Genomic DNA, 19,202 nt, shown 5'->3' with positions numbered 1-19,202 from the left:
AAACTTCACCAGGAAACTTCTGGCCTCAGGGTTGTGTTCTGGAGGCTGCGGTTAACAGACCTAAACCTTTAGATATTACACTGAGCTGAACTCTTCCAACATCTGTGAACTGAAGCAAAATTTAAGGCTACAATTGGCTGCTTGTTTCCATTTCAAAAGTATAACAGGTTTGCCCCTTTTTGACAGAGGAATTTCTTGCTTCAAAAAAATATATATCAAGGGCCACCAAAAAAACCTTTATAAACTGACCCTTTTAACTGAGTTGGCAAGAGAGGTTTTAAGGCTTTCCTAAGCTTTCTTCTGTTCTACAGCACTCATTCCTGTGGGCTCAGAGGTTTGGCGTGGAGTCCAGTTGACTCCAAAGCCCCGGTAGTTGGCAAGTGTTACAAGTATATTATCTGTTAAATATTGGAACTTAGGAGACTCTAATATGAGATTTTCAAATTAAGAGGTCTCTTTGTCAGTTTCTAGTTCACTCTCCTCATCATCTTCACTTTATTTACATCTGGAGGATAAATAAGCTGAATTCTTTTAGTTTTCCCCACAGGCAATATTTCCCAAACCGTAACTGCTTCTAACTCAAAGCAGTAATATTGCATACCGTCAACTGGTGTATCAGGAGGTCCATTAAGAAGGTAATCTTGTTACTAAACAGAACATCGGTGCAATTTTCTGAGCAGTTATTGCAGGTGAGGTTGTAAACATTGATTGCATTGCAGAGACACCTAATAGAAGGAGAGAAACACCATTTGTAAAACTTGAACAACTCTTCTCTAAACAATTTAAAATACATAAAATGAATGGTACAAAAGCAACAGGCACAGGATAGAAATCACTCTGAAAAAACAAGCCAATTATTAGGTACCAAGCCCATCAGCTAGATATAAAAGCTTACACTTTTTTTATCCAAAGCTCAGTGATTGTTAGTATCTAATACTTGCCTCTGACTAATTTCTTAGTTACACAGCAGATAATGGAAATGTATTTAATTAATAGTCTATCTGATAACACCTATTTAAAAATTTTTCTTTTTTAACTTAAATTTTACTTAGTTAATATATAGTGCAGTATTGGTTTCTGGAGAATTCAGTGATTCAATACTGAAGTATAACACCTGAGTACTCATCACAACAAATGCCCTCTTTATTTTTTTAAGATTTATTTGAGAGAGACATCGTGTATGCACGTGTGTGGGACAGGGGAGGTGCACAGAGAGAAGCGGAGAGAGAATTTCTAGCAGACTCTCTGCTAAGGGAAGAGACTGACATGGGCTCAATCCCATGACCTCAAGACCATGACCCAAGCTGAAATCAAGAGTCAGATGCTCAACCGACCAAGCGACCCAGGTTCCCCACAACAAGTGTCCTCTTTAACACCCACCACCCATCTAGCTCATTCCCCATCCACTTCCTTCTACAAACCTTCATTTTGTTCTCTATGGTTAGGAGTCTCTTACAGTTCGTTTCCCTCTTTCTTTCCCACCCCTTCCCATATGAGTGAGATCATATGGCATTTGTCTTTCTCTGACTTATTTCACTTAGCATAATATACTCTAGCTCCATCATGTTGTTGCAAATGGAAAGATTTCATTTTGATGGCTGTGTAATATTCCACTGTGTGTGTATACATATACATATATACATACCATATCTTCTTTATCCATTCATCAGTTGATAATGTCTTTTTTAAGATTTTATTTATTTATTTGAGAGAGAGAGAGAGAGAGAGAACAAGAGCAGGGGAAGGGGAGAAGCAGAAGGAGAAGGAGCAGGCTCCTCACTGAGCCTGATGAGGGGCTCAATCCCAGGACCCTGAGATCATGACCTGAGCCAAAGGTAGACACTCAACCAACTGGGACATCCAAAATAATCTAAGATTAGATATCTATCACCCAGGAACTCCAAGGCCTAGAACTTTGAATAATACCCCCCGCCTCCCCACCCTGCAAAGGGTCTGTCAAAGCTCCTCTTCCCAGATCTCCTGGTCCAAGATAAAGACAGATGAAGGAAGAAGGGAGAACACCTGAGGAGAAACTAGAGGCTTTCTCTGTGAGATAAGAACTGCAGAGTTCTGAGTGAGCACCCTACCTGCTTGGAGGCTGTGTAGACATGGATTCAGAGGGCCTCAGCAGAGGAAAACCCTGAGAGTACAACAGTCTAAGGTCAAAATGATCAAAGAAATGTTCTTTTTGAGGGATAAAACAAATTTATATGCCATTGTTCAAAGAAACCTTTGGAGCCATAAACCCAATGGGCACTCTTCTGGATACTTGGAACACTATTTAAAGCCTACATTGCCTGAACAATCAATGTGGATTCTGGCCTAACTCTCCTGCTTAGGTCCTGTGTAGAAATGTTTTGATGTAGTCCACCAGCACCAATCCTGGAGGACAGTGCTCCTACAGGACCTGAAGCATCAATATCATCTGGGAGCTTCTTTGAAATGCAAATTTCCAGGCCCCACCCCAGACATATTAACTAGAAACTGGGGGTAGAGACCAGCAATATGCGTTTTAACATTCTCCAGGTGATTCAGATGCATCTTCAAGTCAGAGCACCACTGCTCTAGAGTAGGGGCTCTAATTTTGAGCATTGGAATCACCTACAGATTTTAAAAAACATACTTGCCTGAGTTTCTCCGCTGGAGATGCCAGCTGGATGAACTCTAGACATCTGCATGTTTCAAAAGCTCTAGGGGGCAACTCTGACGTGCAAAGTTAAGAACCACAGGTTGAAGGACCACCACGTGAGTATTCACTCACCCAACAAATACCTAAGTACCTATGATTTTCCAGGCACTGCTAGGTGGATGAAACAGCCAAGCTCTCTGTCCCCATGTGGGAGACCCCTGTTGTGCTTGTAATCATCTGTTTGTCTGACAGAGTTGGACCTTGCTTCATATAACCGTTAGGTTCCTAAACCCTGGGCTTAAGAGTATATTGGTTAAGAGCAGAGACATCAGAGTAAGATACATCTAGGTTAAAATCCCAGTTCTACCATTTGAGATTTTAGAAAGTCACTAAATTAACATCTTAGCATCCATTTTCTCACCTATAAAACTAGGATAACGATACCTAGACTTCACATAGGTATCATGAAGACTAAATGAGTTAATAGCTGTGAAGTACTTGGGAAAGTGCCTGGCACATGATTAAAAAGAAGTGATAGGCTTCATTTGGTTTATTAATCTTATTATTCTTGTTATGAATAAGGCACCGACAAGATGTTAATAAGTTGAATCAAATTAAGGCATGCTGTAAGAGCTATTATTTCCAGGATCATGAAGTACCTTGTTTACTGAATGTTTTCATGGTACACTGCCATCAATAATGAAAGGATTCTAGGCTGCAGAGCACCAGGAGAAGGCTCAACTCTGTCAGCTTCACTCAATACCTGAGGACTGTACGGAAAAACTTCGGCCCATATGAAATCCATTGTTTGGAAGCTCTCATTAGCAAGTACTTCACAAATGCAAATCAGCACCATTTATCAGATAATACAGATTTTCCAAAATACTGCTTTTCTTTTTAAAAAGTAACTTGTATTTATGATTATAAAAATAATTTTTATTTACTTTAGTTAAAAAAATAGATTTTATACCCAATATGGGGCTTGAACTCATGACCCTGAGATCAAGAGTCACATGCTCTACCGACTGAGCTAGACAGGTGTCCCCTATAAAAATGATTTTTAAAATAATTTAAATAAATTTGAGAAAGACAAGGACAAAGAAATAGTAAAAAACCATCAAGAAATAATTTGGTATTTGTACTTCAGGTCTTTTTCCCTCTCTATTCTTGTAACTGTACATTTATTTGACAAATACATAATGAATATTTCTCCATGACATTTAATATTCTGTAATAATGGTTTTCAGTTTTTTAAAAAAGCAATGGAATGCTTTCTCACTCAGAAGGTTAAAAGCTTATATAAAATCTTGGGGTACCTGGCTGGCTCAGTCAGAGAAGCAGAAGACTCTTGACCTCAGGGTAGTGAATTTGAGCCCCATATTAAATGTAGAGATTACTTCAATAAAAAACCTTACAAAATTTTACTCAGATACTTAAACCACAGAACTGATAAAGTCAGAGCTCCTCTGACTGAAGCAGAAGTGGGGAACCCAAAGCTGACTCTGTTGCCTCACCTCAAAAAGCCCTGAAGGGTTCTTCAGAGACCTGAGGGTGTGTTCCCATCAAGTGCAGTAAAAACTTGATGGGAAATAATTTTGATATAATTTTTTATATAATTTTGATATAATTAAGTTACCTTGGTAACTTTCTGACTAGGAATGACAACCATGGTACAACATGCACAAAAAGGGTATTAGGTGAGAAGCACCGCCCTCTTCCTTATGTCCCTCAGCCACTCAACCTCCGATCTTAGAATCACCGTGGTCGCTAGCTTATGTATCCTTCCAGACATAATCTATGCATACTGAAGAGGTTTTTTTCCCCTATACAAATATTATCCTACAAGATTTGGAGGTTGAACGGAGTCGAGGCCATCTTCCTGTGGCTCTTGGATGTGGTTGCTATTAAGCAAGACTTGGAAATATGAGGCTTTCCTGCAGCAGCATTCCAGGTTCCATTTTCCAGCTTCTGGGTGTCAAGAACCAGTGGGCTTGTGCTACTCTATTTGATTTCCTAATCTCTGATCTCTATCCATTCTGTGGTTTCTGGGTGTGAGAGACAGTTATGCATGGCATTAAGTTATTTCCTTCCCAAAGTATGTTGACCTCAGAGGGAGCAGTGCCCCCAGTGGATATGGTTCGTAGTGTTTTGGAGTCAACCCAGTGGTCTACAATCACTTCCAACAATTTTGTTAAGCATCTCATATCTTATTTTAAATCCCCTTTCTGATGAAAATACTTATACTGAGAAATACTGCACAATTTTAAAAGGATGAATGGGGTTATACAACGGATATAACATTTGTTTCCCAATCAATCCCTCACTATTTTTGTGTTAACCTTCAATGTTACAAATAATTCTGTTTTAATAGATCTTTTAGTTGCAAACTACAGGAAGAAAGTTCTGGTTGACTTAAACAGAAAGGATATTAATTGATAGGCTATTGAATATATTGTAGGATTTAGAAAACACAGGCCATCCAATTTATCTTTCTGTTAATTATTCTTGTCCCCTAAAAGTTTTTTATTGGAGGTTTTCAGGTTTTTCTTAATGAGTTAGAAGGGTTCTCTCATAAATATAGTAAAAGATTAATAATGTTGTTAGTATTTTTTCCAGTTTATCTGCTGTCTTTCCTTTTGTTCATGCTATTTTGACAGAATTTTTTTATGTATTGAAGCGAAACAATTTTATGTAGCCTAACAATTTTTTTCTTTGTGGTTTTATTTTTCCTTCCCATCCTTTGATTGTTTAAAAAGTTCTTCTTCACTATGAGATATGGTAACTATACATTCATATCCAGCCCTTTGTATTTATTTTTTCTTGGATTATCACTGTAAGTAATTTTATGGTTTTATAATTCACTATAAATTCATTTAGAATTGATTCTGGCATATGGTGGGAGCCAGAAGCCTAAATTTACCACCCCCCTTTAAAGGTCACCTTTTCTCTACTGGTTTGAACTTTATCATATAAATATATTATATATTCCCTGGTTTCCTACTGTAATTGATAATTTTGTTAAGCATTGTGCCATATTACACAGTTTTGTGTATTGTAGTTTTATAGTAGGATTAATAAATATAATTGTAGATCTTCGAAGACATGAAAAAATGAGGATACTGCATTTAGAGTGACATGTGAAACCTTATAGTTTTATAATTGTATCCTACTTTTCCCTTTTGTTTTGATCTATAATTTTTACAACTTTGATTTTTAATTTCTATTTTTCTGTTTTGTCCAATAAACACAACTTGTCTACAATCATTTGTGGAACATCAATAAATATACCTATAAAAAACACAAGGCATAAGATTTTGTCCTAATGCTCTCTTTACCTTAAAGAAAATGCATTTACTGGTAAAGCATGGAATGTGCATCTATATAATCTTTTGCTCACAAAACCCCCAAAGAAACTTCTACAAGAAACTACTTTCTGATGAGAAAAAAAGTGGGGGCGGGGGGGGGGGCAGAAATCTCAGGGTCAGGAAAAACTTGTCCTCTATTTGAAAAGCACCTGTCTTAGAAAGATCACTTCTTTGAACACAGCCTGGGTGGTCTGCTCAAGCAGCTTTCCCTGTAATTTAAGACTCAAATGACTAGAAGCACTTTTTAACATCAAACAGAAAGCCCCAGATTTTAAAAGTATCTTCTAAGAAGACATTAAAATCTTACTGTCCATTTTGTCAAAAGTACGCTGTGGCTGGGCTGAGATAAGGGCCCAAATAATCACGACTACACAAATGCATCTTGTTTAAGTAAGTCTTCTCACTGAAAATGTTTGCCTCTGAAAAACAGAGGACAGAAAAGGAATCACAAAACTGGGTATTTTGGCAATTAAGTACAGTAACATACTTACATACAAGCAGGATAGTAATAGAAAGTAAGTGTAGAACAACTCAGACATTAGGATTAGTACCTACACACTATGAAACAGTTAAACAAGAAAAGCCCCAGGTGGTTGTAGCCTAAGAGGACTTGATAACTTAGGAAGTACATAGTTTACTCTATATTTTATATCCTTATGCAGTTTGCAGTGGTTAAGACTTTTCAGAAAATACTGTTCACCAAAATCCACCATCTTAAACCCGTATCAAGGTAGCAGGAATTTAAAAACTGCCATGGGCATTTTAAAACCAGAGCCCCAGTACATATTACAACATATCAAATTCCTTTGGTTTGCATTAAGCATGTAATAAATGATATGTAGTTATATTCTCAGGGGAGGTGAATGACTCTAAGTTCCTGCAGAGCAAGATTCTATGCCAAGTAGGCACACCAAGTACCAGAGTCCCATCCATAGAGCTGGAAAGAGAAGCTTGGGATTTTCATCACTCTTTCTGCCTTCATATAAGAAAGGGATTCACTTTATGTGGTAAGTGTGGAAATGTGACAGGTCCTCACAAAACACAGAGGATGGTTAGCAAATGATATAGAATTAGTTTTAGGAAAGAAGATTCTTGAGACCGAATTAGAACACACAGACCTGGGGCAGTATCAGTTCCTTAGGGGAGGGAGAAATTAATGCTAAAGTCAGAGCCTCCATATGTAATTTATATAACATATTTGGTTTGCATTAAGCATTTAGTAAATGGTATATGGTTTATACAAATTGTCATTCTCAAATTATGCTTTGTCTTTATAAATCTCCAAACTAAAATAATTTTCAGAAATAATTTTATTTATTTCTGTATTTATTTATTTATTTAGAGAGAATGAGCAAGGGAAGGAGCAGAGAGGGAGGAAAGAATCTCAAGCAGACTCTGTGCTGTGTGTGGCGCCGGAGTGGGCCCTGATCTCATGACCCTACTTGAAATCATGACCTGAGCTGAAACCAAGAGTCAGATGCTTAACTGCCTGGGCCACCCAGGCTCCCCTAAAATAATATCTTTTATTAAAAATTATTAAAAAGAGTTATCTGAAACTAGGGAGGTCCAAGTGCAGTTAGAATTCTAATGCCTTACTGGTCCCACCAAGTGAGTGGTTGCCCGCAGGATGAAGCCTTGTGATCTAGGCCTGGCCTTGCAGGAGTGGCCCACCTGAGAGCTGCATGTGCCAATTCCTGAGGCTGAAAACAGAGACTCCTGTCTCACTGAGAACTCCTGTCATTGAGAACTCTATTCCATTACACAACTACTCTAAGTTACTTCTGGGTAAGTTCCTTTAAAAAAAAAAAAAAAAAAAAAGATTGATTGAGAGAGAGAGAGAGAGAGAGAAAGAGAGAGACAGCAAAAGTACAAGTGGGTTAGAGGGGAGAATCAGGCTCCCGCTGAGCAGGCAGTCCAATGTGGAGCTCGGTCCCAGGACCCTGGGATCATCATCTGAGCCGAAGGCAGACGCTTAACCGACTGAGCCACCCGGGCACCCCTCCTCTGGAGAAGGTCCTTGACTGGCTGAGCCTCTTTAGAACCATTACAGTATGCGTACTAGTTGGCGAACACAGAGCTACCTACTGAAGGTCTTTCTTGTTTCAATCAGAATATATAAGAATACACAACTGTGGAATATATTAACACACTAATTACACTTTCTACTATTTTATTTTTTTTCCACTATTTTTTAAACAGTCATTGGATTGAGTAGAGGTAGGAACCATGCCACTTACTTAGACAAAACATTTTATGAATGCATAATAAAACTTCAGATTCAAATTCAGGACTTAGGGATTTTTTTCTTTAGACTCTTTTATATAATAGCTCTCTAACTTTTCTTTGATACTGAGAATCTTGGCCCTCAAAGGCATCAAGGATGACAGAATTAAAATATCCATAATTACTCACTTTATGCTACAACCCACAACAGTTTCTGAAAAGCAAAATTAATATTACCACCACTAATTCTAATTGCTAAAAACAGTTAAAACATATTTTGGCATCTGCTGTATGCATTCCTCAGCTCTGATCACATTGTATCAGCCACACTAGCAGATTATCAGCTACAATATAGTCATTTCCTCACACCCCTCTTCCTTTTTCTCCTTTCAGTAGTATTTATTGCCGCGCCCCTCCCTGCCTGATCCAGGGATGGGCATGAGGGACATGGCAAAAGTCAATTTCTACCCTGGAGGGAGTTTCTAGCCTCCTGGAGAAACCACAAGGCACAGAAGCTTCCTGCTGAGGGGCAGTCCCTCAGAGGGACACAGCTGGAGGTCAGGTCAGGGAAGGCTTCCTGAGGGTGGTGGCCGTAGGTCTGACCAGACCCCGGGGGCCCAGCAAGGTCACCAGCAGGACGGAGGCTGGTGGGAGGTCCTATGTGAAGCAGCGCCAGGTGGTCAACAAGAGCCATGAGGCGGTGCCCACCAGCTTCTTCCAGGCGCTGATCCTGGAGGCAGCAGGCAGGCAAGCTGAACTCCACTGCCTGGTGATGCCCAACGTACCTGTGGATTATTCAATTTTGACATTCCTGGAATCACAGGAAAGGTAAACTTGTGACAGAATTTGGAAAGTTCTTTTCTGCAGTGGACAATGGGACATTTGGATCAGCATGAACCGTGGATGAAGAGGAAAGCTGGTGCTGTGGAGACTAGTCTAAACCCACCCCGCCTTTCTTGTTCTTGCTCCATCTGTCTGATGCCAGAACACCTGGGGTGGGCAGGGCCAGTGAGGGAGCCAACATCCAGGAACAACAAACCTCAGCTCAAGACTGGTGGGAGGTTCTTCAAGGGATGCTAATAATGCTGCTTGACCAAATGATCTTCACTGTGGGGATATAAATGATATGCACCCTACACTTCAGTTTGCATTAAAACTCAAGGTAATAATCACAAAGGATTATTGCCTCTCACATCACATTCTACAACATAACATTTTGATAATACCAAAATTAGTTTTTAAATTAAACTATTTTCCTAATTACAATGATGCCCAGAACAAGGAGTAAGAAATCTTCAACTAGATGTGTTATCTCAAGGGTTTCTTTTTTTTTAATCGGTCAATTTGGTAGTAGAATTGGCAATTTAATTATTCCATAGGGACATATTCTATTTTTAGATGGGAAAATCATATATATCTTAAGTACAAACCTAATTAAACTTTCTTCATTTCCTAAAATTAACCTCCCGCTGAGAAGGTGTTATGTTTCAAAGACTAGAATAATACATTTAAAAATGTAGGGTGAGCATCAAATTAAAACATTAATTCTAAAGTCTAGTGTTAAACTCTATCTTGTCTAGTAACAAGACAGTTACCACTAGCAAGTCTTCAGATATGTTTGTAAGTAGGATCTGGTTATGTAATTTTAAATTCACAATTAAACATGCGGGCCCTGGAGAAGACCCCAGGTGGTTTGCAGTGTTAAACAGCAGATTAAAGTCGACAAAACTAATTTCTTTACTTTAATCTTATTAGTGCTACAACAGCTGTCAACTGTAACCATCTCTGTGCAGCCTTTTGAGACACAAACAAAATGCCTCAATATGTCAAATGGAGAAGAGTATTTATCAATCACTATGGCTAATTAGCTTGCAAAACAATTTTTTACTTTTATGTCTTAGGGAAAGTTATTTATTTTTAGTAAACCTTGATCTAAAAATAGATATTTGGACATATATTAAAAGAATCCTGTTTAGAAATAAGGAATTGTTTATTAGCAATGGGCTGTGTTCCAGATTTCACCCACACTGGCAAATACTTCTTACTAACGTTTACTGAGGGCTACGATGTAGAGGACACATGAAGTGGTGCATGGCCTCCAGCTCCATCATACCTGTATCAGTTACTCCATGTGTGCCATCTGATTTACGTTCTGACAAAGCTATTTAAGGTAACAATGAAATTTTTTTTTTCGACTTCACTGCTAGATCTTCCCTGAGCATTTTCTCTTATACAGACAAATAGCTGTAAGTGGTTTTGGCTTATTTTTCCTAATTTCTATTAGATCAGTTCCTCTGTCCCCCCTTTGACCCCTAGGTGGAAAAAGGACTCCACAAACATTTCCTGCACCTACACCAATAAATTGCTGCTCAAATCCTAAACTAAAAGTCCAAAACGAGTCAAACAAGCTCTCCCCCACCAGAAGTCAAAAACTAAACAAACAAGTAACAATAAAAATAAATGCTCTAGCAACTCACAGGAATAAGGTCAATACTCTTTCTATAAGATATCAATGAAATGGTACTTTATTTTTATTAAAATAGTTAAAGTTAAATGTTCACATATCAGACACAATAAGGAATAGAAAAATAGATACCAGAAAGATGGTCAGTCCTAGCTGCCAATCTGATAACTGATGATCGATCATTCAGTCTTTTTAAAGCCTCAGTCTCTCCATTTATATAAGTGATAAAATTGGTGAAGACATGCCAAAGACTCTGTTAAGTAAGTCTAATACATTTATAAGGCAGTTTCACTACTCTTGTATTTCTGAAAATGTCGAGTGTTTTGCAGGGGTTCAGAGCACTCCTTGTAAGGTTCTCTCTCTCACTCATCTTCTATCCATGAGAATAAACAAAGTGCCAAGTACCTGGCAGTAGAGGTGTGTTAAATGACTGAATTCCTCTTTTGTCTGGTTAGAACAGTACAAGCAATAGGGCTTAAGTTAAGATAGCAACAGCAATAATAGATGAGTGAATAAGACTGACATCAACTTTTCTCCCCCAGGTGTGAAATAAATAAGGAATAAGTAACTTTTACTTTTCCCTGAATTGTCATTTGCCCAATTCACTCATACCTAAATGTCTCTGATACTGTTCCAATGATATTAGGACATCTGTGTTGGAATACCAAATGTTTACTGCTCCCTAAGCTCATCCTATTATTTCAGGCCTCCATGATCTTGCACATGCTGTGCTCTCTGCTAACTCAGGAGAGTTTGTTAACTTGGCAAACTCTGAATCTTTTCTTTTAAAAGCCAGTTCAGGAGGGTTCCCCTTTTTCCACATCCTCTCCAACATTTGTGCTTTCCTGCCTTGTTAATTTTCCCCATTCTCATTGGTGTGAGGTGGTATCTCACTGTGGTTTTGATTTGTATTTCCCTGATGGCAAGTGATGCGGAGCATTTCCTCATGTGCTTGTTGGCCATGTCTAGGTCTTCTTTGGAGAAATGTCTGTTCATGTCTTCTGCCCATTTCATGATTGGATTGTTTGTTTCTTTGCTGTTGAGTTTAATACGTTCTTTATAGATCTTGGAAACTAGCCCTTTATCTGATGCGTCATTTGCAAATATCTTCTCCCATTCTGTAGGTTGTCTTTGAGTTTTGTTGACTGTATCCTTTGCTGTGCAAAAGCTTCTTATCTTGATGAAGTCCCAATAGTTCATTTTTGCTTTTGTTTCTCTGCACTGTTGGTGGGAATGTGAACTGGTGCAGCCACTCTGGAAAACTGTGTGGAGGTTCCTCAAAGAGTTAAAAATAGACCTGCCCTATGACCCAGCAATTGCACTGCTGGGGATTTACCCCAAAGATACAGATGCAATGAAACACTGGGACACCTGCACCCCGACGTTTATAGCAGCAAAGTCCACAATAGCCAAACTGTGGAAGGAGCCTCGGTGTCCATCGAAAGATGATGGATAGAGAAGATGTGGTCTGTGTATACAATGGAATATTCCTCAGCCATTAGAAACGACAAATACCCACCATTTGCTTCGATGTGGATGGACCTGAAGGGTATTATGCTGAGTGAAATGAGTCAATCGGAGAAAGACAAACATTATATGTTCTCATTCATTTTGGGGAATATAAAAAATAGTGAAAGGGAATAAAGGGGAAAGGAAAAAAATGAGTGGGAAATATCAGAAAGGGAGACAGAACATGAAAGACTCCTAACTCTGGGAAACAAACTAGGGGTGGTGGAAGGGGAGGTGGGCAGGGGTGGGGGTGACTGGGTGACGGGCACTGAGGTGGGCACTTGACGAGATGAGCACTGGGTGTTATTCTGTACATTGGCAAATTGAACACCAATAAAAAATACATTTATAAAAAAATATATATATAAAAAAATAAAAGCCAGTTCAGATGTTATAACCTTCAGGTAAGACTCTGTGCCCTCCTCTGGCAGTTAATTACTCCCTTTGTGCTCTTTCTGAACTTCGCATACTTCTATAGTTTTACTTGGCATATTGTACTAAATTACAGCCTTCCCTGTTTAGCTCACCCCCTAACAAGTGAGCCTCCCAAGGATATGGACACTGTTTTACTTATTTCCACAGTTCTACTGCCCAGCACATAGTTCACAATCAGGATTGTATTAATCCCCTAAGTGAAAGGTAGAAATGTGACATGACATATGTGTTTGTGAAAACAACTGGGAGCACAGATATCTAATGAGTGTTTAATTCTATTTAATGGGCCAAAGGATGTCACACACCTTGCAGTGGGGAGGACAAATGCCCCAAATGCCACTGGTGTCCCGTGTCAAAGCATGACAATTCACAAAGCCCCTTTATATATGTTAGCATTTCATCTTCACAATGACCCTGTGAGAGGAATCTTTCCCTCATTTTCCAGATGAAAAATACTATAGCTAATAAGGTCTTGAGAGACAGGTCTCACACCAAATGCTGGCAAAGCTGGTATTTGAACCCTAATGCTCTGACACTAAATTCCAGTTGAGTTTAGTCCATTAGTGCATTATATTCCCTTTTCTCAAATTCAAAATACAGATATTTTTGGCTTGAGTTCCAAAAATCAACCGAGTGGGAAAGTGAATATGTTTACAGAAGTAAATTTTAGCCCAACATACCTTATGTGTTATATTGTGGTATGTATTTGCAAAACATGATATATTCTCCATCCTATGCTGGTGTTTTTCAAGAATTCAAACCCCAGAAGGTGGCAAGAGAAGAGAGTTGCAAAGTTAGGAAAGAGCTACATAACTGATAATTCTGAAAGTGCGGTTTTCAACAAAACTGCTGTGTTATACTGTCTAGAACACCAAAGGACTTGGCTACAACTCTCTATCGATTATTTACTACATTGACACTTTGCCCATAGAAATTCATTGTTGACTTCATGAAGGAAGTTAATAAGAAAATTGGATTCACTTAATAGAAATTAACTTTACAACCATCTTTGCTAGAATACATCAATTTGAAAAGGTGAGCGATTTGTATTTACCTTAACTCAAACGCCAATGTAGAGATTTATATGTATTTTGATTTTCAATAAGGCAATTAACCTGATCTTTGAATCCATAGCTAGACTTGGTGAAAATAATTCCCAGGAGAAGGTAGTATTGTAAAGAAAATGGCAAGCAAGTGAGAGCCTCAGAGAAGTTGTGAGTAATATCCCAGGAGTGATTTAACAATGATAGTCCAGTTAAAGATTTTCCTAAGGAGATAGATAACCAAAAAGATTTGACAAAATATTACCTGAGAGCTTTCTTCATAGAAAGTAAATGCCTTAATGTAGACTGGACTATGAAAAAAAATTCAAAACTGCTAATTTTATTAGAAAATATGAATCCAGCATCTACACATGAAATCTTGGTCAAACAGCAAGCCCAGAATGAAGTTTTGCATTTATTACTGGGTGAGAGAGGGCGAGGGGGAATAAGAGACGAAGCAGTGCTCTGAAGCTTGCATCAGGTCCTTGAGTATGCCCTGCTCAGGGGGTAGATGTTGGATAAAATGGAGCTAGTGCTTGGTTTCCCCGAGAGAAACATAACTGCGATCACAAAAAAGGTTGCCCTGAAACGATATAAGCCAATGCTTTTATTCCTTCTGTTAAATACTATAAAATGACTTAACTAATAGAGGGCAACTTCTCTTTCACAAAAGCTGTATCTATTTCCCAGCAATTGAAACTGTGCCGTTAAAGCACAGTATTCAGTTCTTATTAATATAATGAAGCTTTATCTTGTAGTGCAGGATTAATGCTCTGAGCTGTATCCTGCTGCCAGGATTTGGGTGGGGGAGGGATTGCTGCTCTCGCGATCTTCTCACCTTCTAACGCTGTAGCCGCATCGTCTAAACAAGCAACTGGTTTCTAATTTCAGAAAATAAGTAGTAGAATGATTCAGTTTCTCATGAACAAATCTATTTTTATTATAAAGTTGGACTATGGCCCATTATGATCAAGTCTGAGAGAACAGGGTCTAAAGAAATACACTTTTCAGTTGTTTGTAAATAGAAGATGATGTTCCTGGGATTCAAACTAGTCCTAATTATGAAGTTAATGACGAGGTAACCAATCTGACACCTAAGGGTCACCAAGAATGTTAACTCTTGAGGGCTATTAAAAATATTACTACTGTTATTTGTTCTTAAAGAAAAATACATAATAGATTCTCTTATCTTTCATTCTGAAGATAAGCTCTGCCCACTGCAGTATGTTACTTAGGCGTCTTTGCCTTAGCAGCCAGCTACAGCAAGTTTAATCTACAGAATTTTCTATACAGCTTCTCCGAACTACAGTTAGTAGAGAAAAGGGAAGTTCAGCCAGTCTCAGCTTGTAGAAACATTTAATGTTCACAAAGAACTATACCCTAGAGAATTTGTAGCGCGTGCTTTCTCTCTATTCCTACTTCATACTGTGGCCATTCATTCACTCTTTCTTGATATGAAAGGATTTACAAAACCAGGGAGGTCACAAGGAAGGCTCTATAACACAGTCAAGTATTTTCATCCCAATCTAGAGTTTAAAAAATCTTCAATATTGGGGTACCTGGGTGGCTCAGTTAAGCATCTGACTCTTGATTTTGGCTCAGGTCATGATGCAGGGTCCCGGGACCCTGCCTTGTGTTGGGCTCCTGGCTCAGCAGAGTCTGCTCCACGGTTCTCTCTCTCACTGTCCCTCTGTCCCTCCTCCCTGTGCTCTCTCTTTCTCTCAAATAAATAAATCTTTTTAAAAATCTTTAATATTTTTATTTAAAAGTATTAGGCTCTTTTGGTTTGAAGAGACAGAAATTCATTAAAAATATTTCAAGTAAAAAGAGGCATTTGTTGTAAGGTTATTGGGAACTTCTCATGAATCCAGGAGAATATGAACTATGAGACCTCAGGAGGGCAGGAACAATGCCACCTCTGTAGACTGGACCCGCTCTCATTTCCATCTCCCTTCTCTCTCCTGAAGCAGTTTTGTTCTCTTCCTTTTTTCCCCAATGGCCTTTCTCAGCCCTGCTAAACAGAGCCCGGTAATGGCCATCCCAGAAGTTACTCCACATGATTTTTCAAATTCAAATACACTAGAAAAAAAATGGGCTGGACTTGTACAACTTTCCAACTGCGAATTCCTGAGAGAGAAACTTAACTGGCTCGGTTAAACTGGCTCAGTTAAAACTTTCTGGGCTGAGTTTTAAGTCCGATATTGGTGGCTGCTCTATAGATTGGCTGCTGGAGTCAAATGTCCACTTTTGGTTTAATCAGGTACGGCCACTGACGGAAGCATCACAAGGCATAAGACAGAGCTGCTGAGAAGACGCATAGGTGCAATGCTTAAAACAGGTAGTATTCGCAACACCCAGAAAAACAAGGACACAACAAACATGGAGTGAATATGACAAACCAAGAAGAGAGATGAGGATAATAAGGAGAGAAAGTCATGTGAAAACTGGATTAACAGGAAAGCTCTACAACACAGTCAAGTCTGGATTGTGCTGCAAGTCGAAGAGAAAGGCAAAAATTTAAGAAATCTAACAAAACAAAAACCCAAGAAAGCAAGGTAAGTGAGCCCCAAAAAGAACAGACAACTGAGTCAAGAGACCAGAACAAGAAGTAAGCTATAGAGCACATGGGGCGAGGCATCTCGGTTTGCAGATGCTGCATATGCGGCAAAGCGCTCCTTTTATGAACACCAGACTGGCTGTTCCACAAAGGTAACACAGCAGACCACTCCTAATGATATTTACAGTTTAATCTATCTCATTTTCTAGGACTCTAAGTTCCCTTTGGACACGTCTATTTCGAATGTTTCCTAGCTGTTGACAATCCCATTCCTACAACCGATCCTAAGAAGGGACTCCCTAGAAAATAGTTTTTCTCCTGGTTGTTAGGACTAAGAGCCCTAGATCACTGACCTGCTTCTGGAACCCAAAGGGATATCTCTTTTCCACTACAGGATGAACTCTACCAATCTCTACTCTGTACCACAAGACCAAGAAAAGGGACAGAAGTCTTTAGAGACAAAACCTCAATAACCATGGGGAAGCAATTCTGAACATTCTCTTTGCCATTTGTAATGAATAAACATGGTTTCAAAGGGGATATCATGACTCTCTCAGGTTGCAGTCATGCTCCAAACATGATTGCTGCCAACTCTCCTTTGGGTAGTGGCCCACAGACATGGCTGCTAGTGACTGTGAGGCGAGAATAAGACAATATGTGCAAAGCATCGAGCACAGTGGTCTGGCGCCGAGGACACACGCAGTAATGTTAATTAAGGTCTGTCTCCTCACCAATGCAAAGGATCAAATAAATGCAATACTGCCAAGTGGATAAAGTACACAAAATCACAAGTATCCTTTTATTTTACTTTGGAGAATAAGTTTGTGATATCTTATAAACGATCTTCCTAAGAAGCAAAACTCCACCTCATATAACAACAACAGCGACAACTGTTGTACCTGAGAAAGACTGGTTTATTACAGGTAAATATATATACCATGAAGTAAAAAAGCAACTTAATTTGTTTGATCTGAATAAATAGGTATACTTTGTAAAAGAATACAGCAGTGAGAAGGATCTATTTTTTTTTAAAGATTTTATTTATTTATTCATGAGACACACACACACACACACACACACACACACACAGGCAAAGGGAGAAGCAGGCTCCTCACAGGGAGCCCGATGCAGACCCCAGCACCCTGTTATCATGCCCTGATCCATGCAGGCATCCCAAAAAGGATCTATTTTTTAACATAGTTTAAAATGGAGGCAATCTTATACACACCAATGTGCTCTGATTCTAAAATTGTGATACGGATGACCAAGAACACAGTTCTAGCTTTTTGAATAAGTAGCAGTTACAGATACTTGATATAATTACAAGTACACAGAAATTTAAAGACAGAATTTTTAAAAATTCCTAAAATCTAGGAAACAGAATGGTCAAAATCAAGAGGACCTTATTTGACTGAGACATGATCATATTTGAAGTCCAGAGTCAAGTATTTGATGCATTGAGCTCTCTTACTGCTTTATTTCCATCTATGGGAAAAATAATTTATTCATGTATTCAAATGATATCTATTAAGGTGTCATTATGATAAATAATAATAAATAATGATATTGTTTTTATAATAATAAAAATAGTATATTTACTATGGTTTCTGGTCCCAAGAAATTACAGTCTATCTGGGGAGATGATAGTACAACAAATGGAATACCTGGCAAGATAGTACATTAATAAAGTGCTAAACTGAACTATTTTCTAATGTGTGAGATATTTTCTCAGTGATTTAGATGAAAATGCATGTGTTCTATGGATCAACATTAGGTCTGGCACAAAGTTAAAAAAGAAAAAAAGACACTAAATTAGAGGTCAGTCAGGATCCAAAAAAGATCTCTACCAGGACGAAGCTTGGGCTTACGATGAAAAACAAATGCCCAAGTAAAACGAACAAATGACAGCTGTTAGAAGCCGAAGTGACAAAGAGTGAGGGACTTCAAGCTGAGTAATTGAGTAGGATAAGGTAAAGTCAACCTTGTAACAACTACAACCACCACCCTGATATTAGTTAAGTGCTTTCCTTGTACAAGGCACTTAACAAACACATGCACTTTTAATTCTCACAGCAGCCAACAAGTCCTACGTGACACGGCAGTGTTACTGTGTAACCGAGGCTCTGTTATACAAGCAACTTAGCCCAAGGTCATATGCCTAATATGTGAAGAGCAGGGAACTTAAGCTCAGATCTGACTCGAACTTGAATATTTTCTACTATACTATGCCATCGGCCCTGCTTTGTATTAATGAAACTACTTCTATATAAAAAATTGGGTCCAGGGGGACAATGAAGGGAGATATAAGCAAGGCTGACGGAGGAGAAATAGGGGCCCTGGTGAGTGCTCCAACGGAAAACCTAGAGTGGCTTGGAGAGTTAACTATTGACCCTTTGGTTGTCTATGTCAAGAAGTAGGGGCACCAAGTAAGTAAGAGGCAATCTGGGGAAGACTTATTCACCCAGTGATAGTTTTTCATGGCCCAAAAGGTCTGTGGGCTTAGCTGTGAAATATGAGTATCTACTGGTGCCTGTAAGGGGCCTGCAGATGTGGAATGCCAGCGAGCACCAACTCTCCCTTTTATTATCATTGCCGGTCCGTAAATATGCTATAAAGACACAACACAAAGCCTTGGCCACAGCTTCTAGTCACAGCAGATCTATCTTCTTATCACATGGGGCATCCTCTATGCCCAAAGAAAATGACAAACCACCACTTATTCTCAAATATAAAAGCTATGTTAAACAACTGTTACCAGCCTAAGCCAAAGAAAAGGCTAGAATATTCATTCATTCTTTCATACTTGTTTTCTGCAATTAAAGTGAGCAAGTAAAATAATATGAGTCATCCTCCAAGTAGGTGTCCCATGAAATGGAAATTGCCTCGTTTCAGGCTGATCTTTCTTGGCACTGAAGGCAGTTTTATTGGAGCACGTTTGCTAAGAAGGTTGACTTTGGAATACCACATCCTAATGAAG

At 38.8% G+C, this 19,202-nt stretch overlaps 1 protein-coding gene and 1 long non-coding RNA gene across 10 annotated transcripts in view; one reads left to right on the top strand and one right to left on the bottom strand.

The window, feature by feature from the left end:
* The window catches only part of LOC119866949, a 93,775-nt gene extending 76,633 nt beyond the window's left edge, over window positions 1–17,142 (top strand). The window contains exons 2-3 of the long non-coding RNA XR_005381901.1: window positions 15,929–16,223; window positions 16,620–17,142. This is a non-coding gene — a long non-coding RNA (uncharacterized LOC119866949). The remainder of the gene's footprint in view (window positions 1–15,928; window positions 16,224–16,619) is intronic.
* SCAPER (S-phase cyclin A associated protein in the ER) overlaps window positions 1–19,202 on the bottom strand; it is a 432,460-nt gene that overhangs the window by 129,722 nt on the left and 283,536 nt on the right. For all 9 annotated transcript variants that reach the window (XM_038581073.1, XM_038581077.1, XM_038581076.1 and 6 more), the window contains one exon: window positions 602–725. In XM_038581073.1, coding sequence (XP_038437001.1) covers window positions 602–725 — 124 coding nt within the window. The remainder of the gene's footprint in view (window positions 1–601; window positions 726–19,202) is intronic.

Source organism: Canis lupus, chromosome 30, assembly GCF_011100685.1.
Source record: "Canis lupus familiaris isolate Mischka breed German Shepherd chromosome 30, alternate assembly UU_Cfam_GSD_1.0, whole genome shotgun sequence".
Classification (NCBI taxonomy): domain Eukaryota; kingdom Metazoa; phylum Chordata; class Mammalia; order Carnivora; family Canidae; genus Canis; species Canis lupus.
The sequence above is the reverse complement of the archived record's forward strand: the minus strand, read 5'-3'. Positions and strand labels throughout refer to the sequence as shown.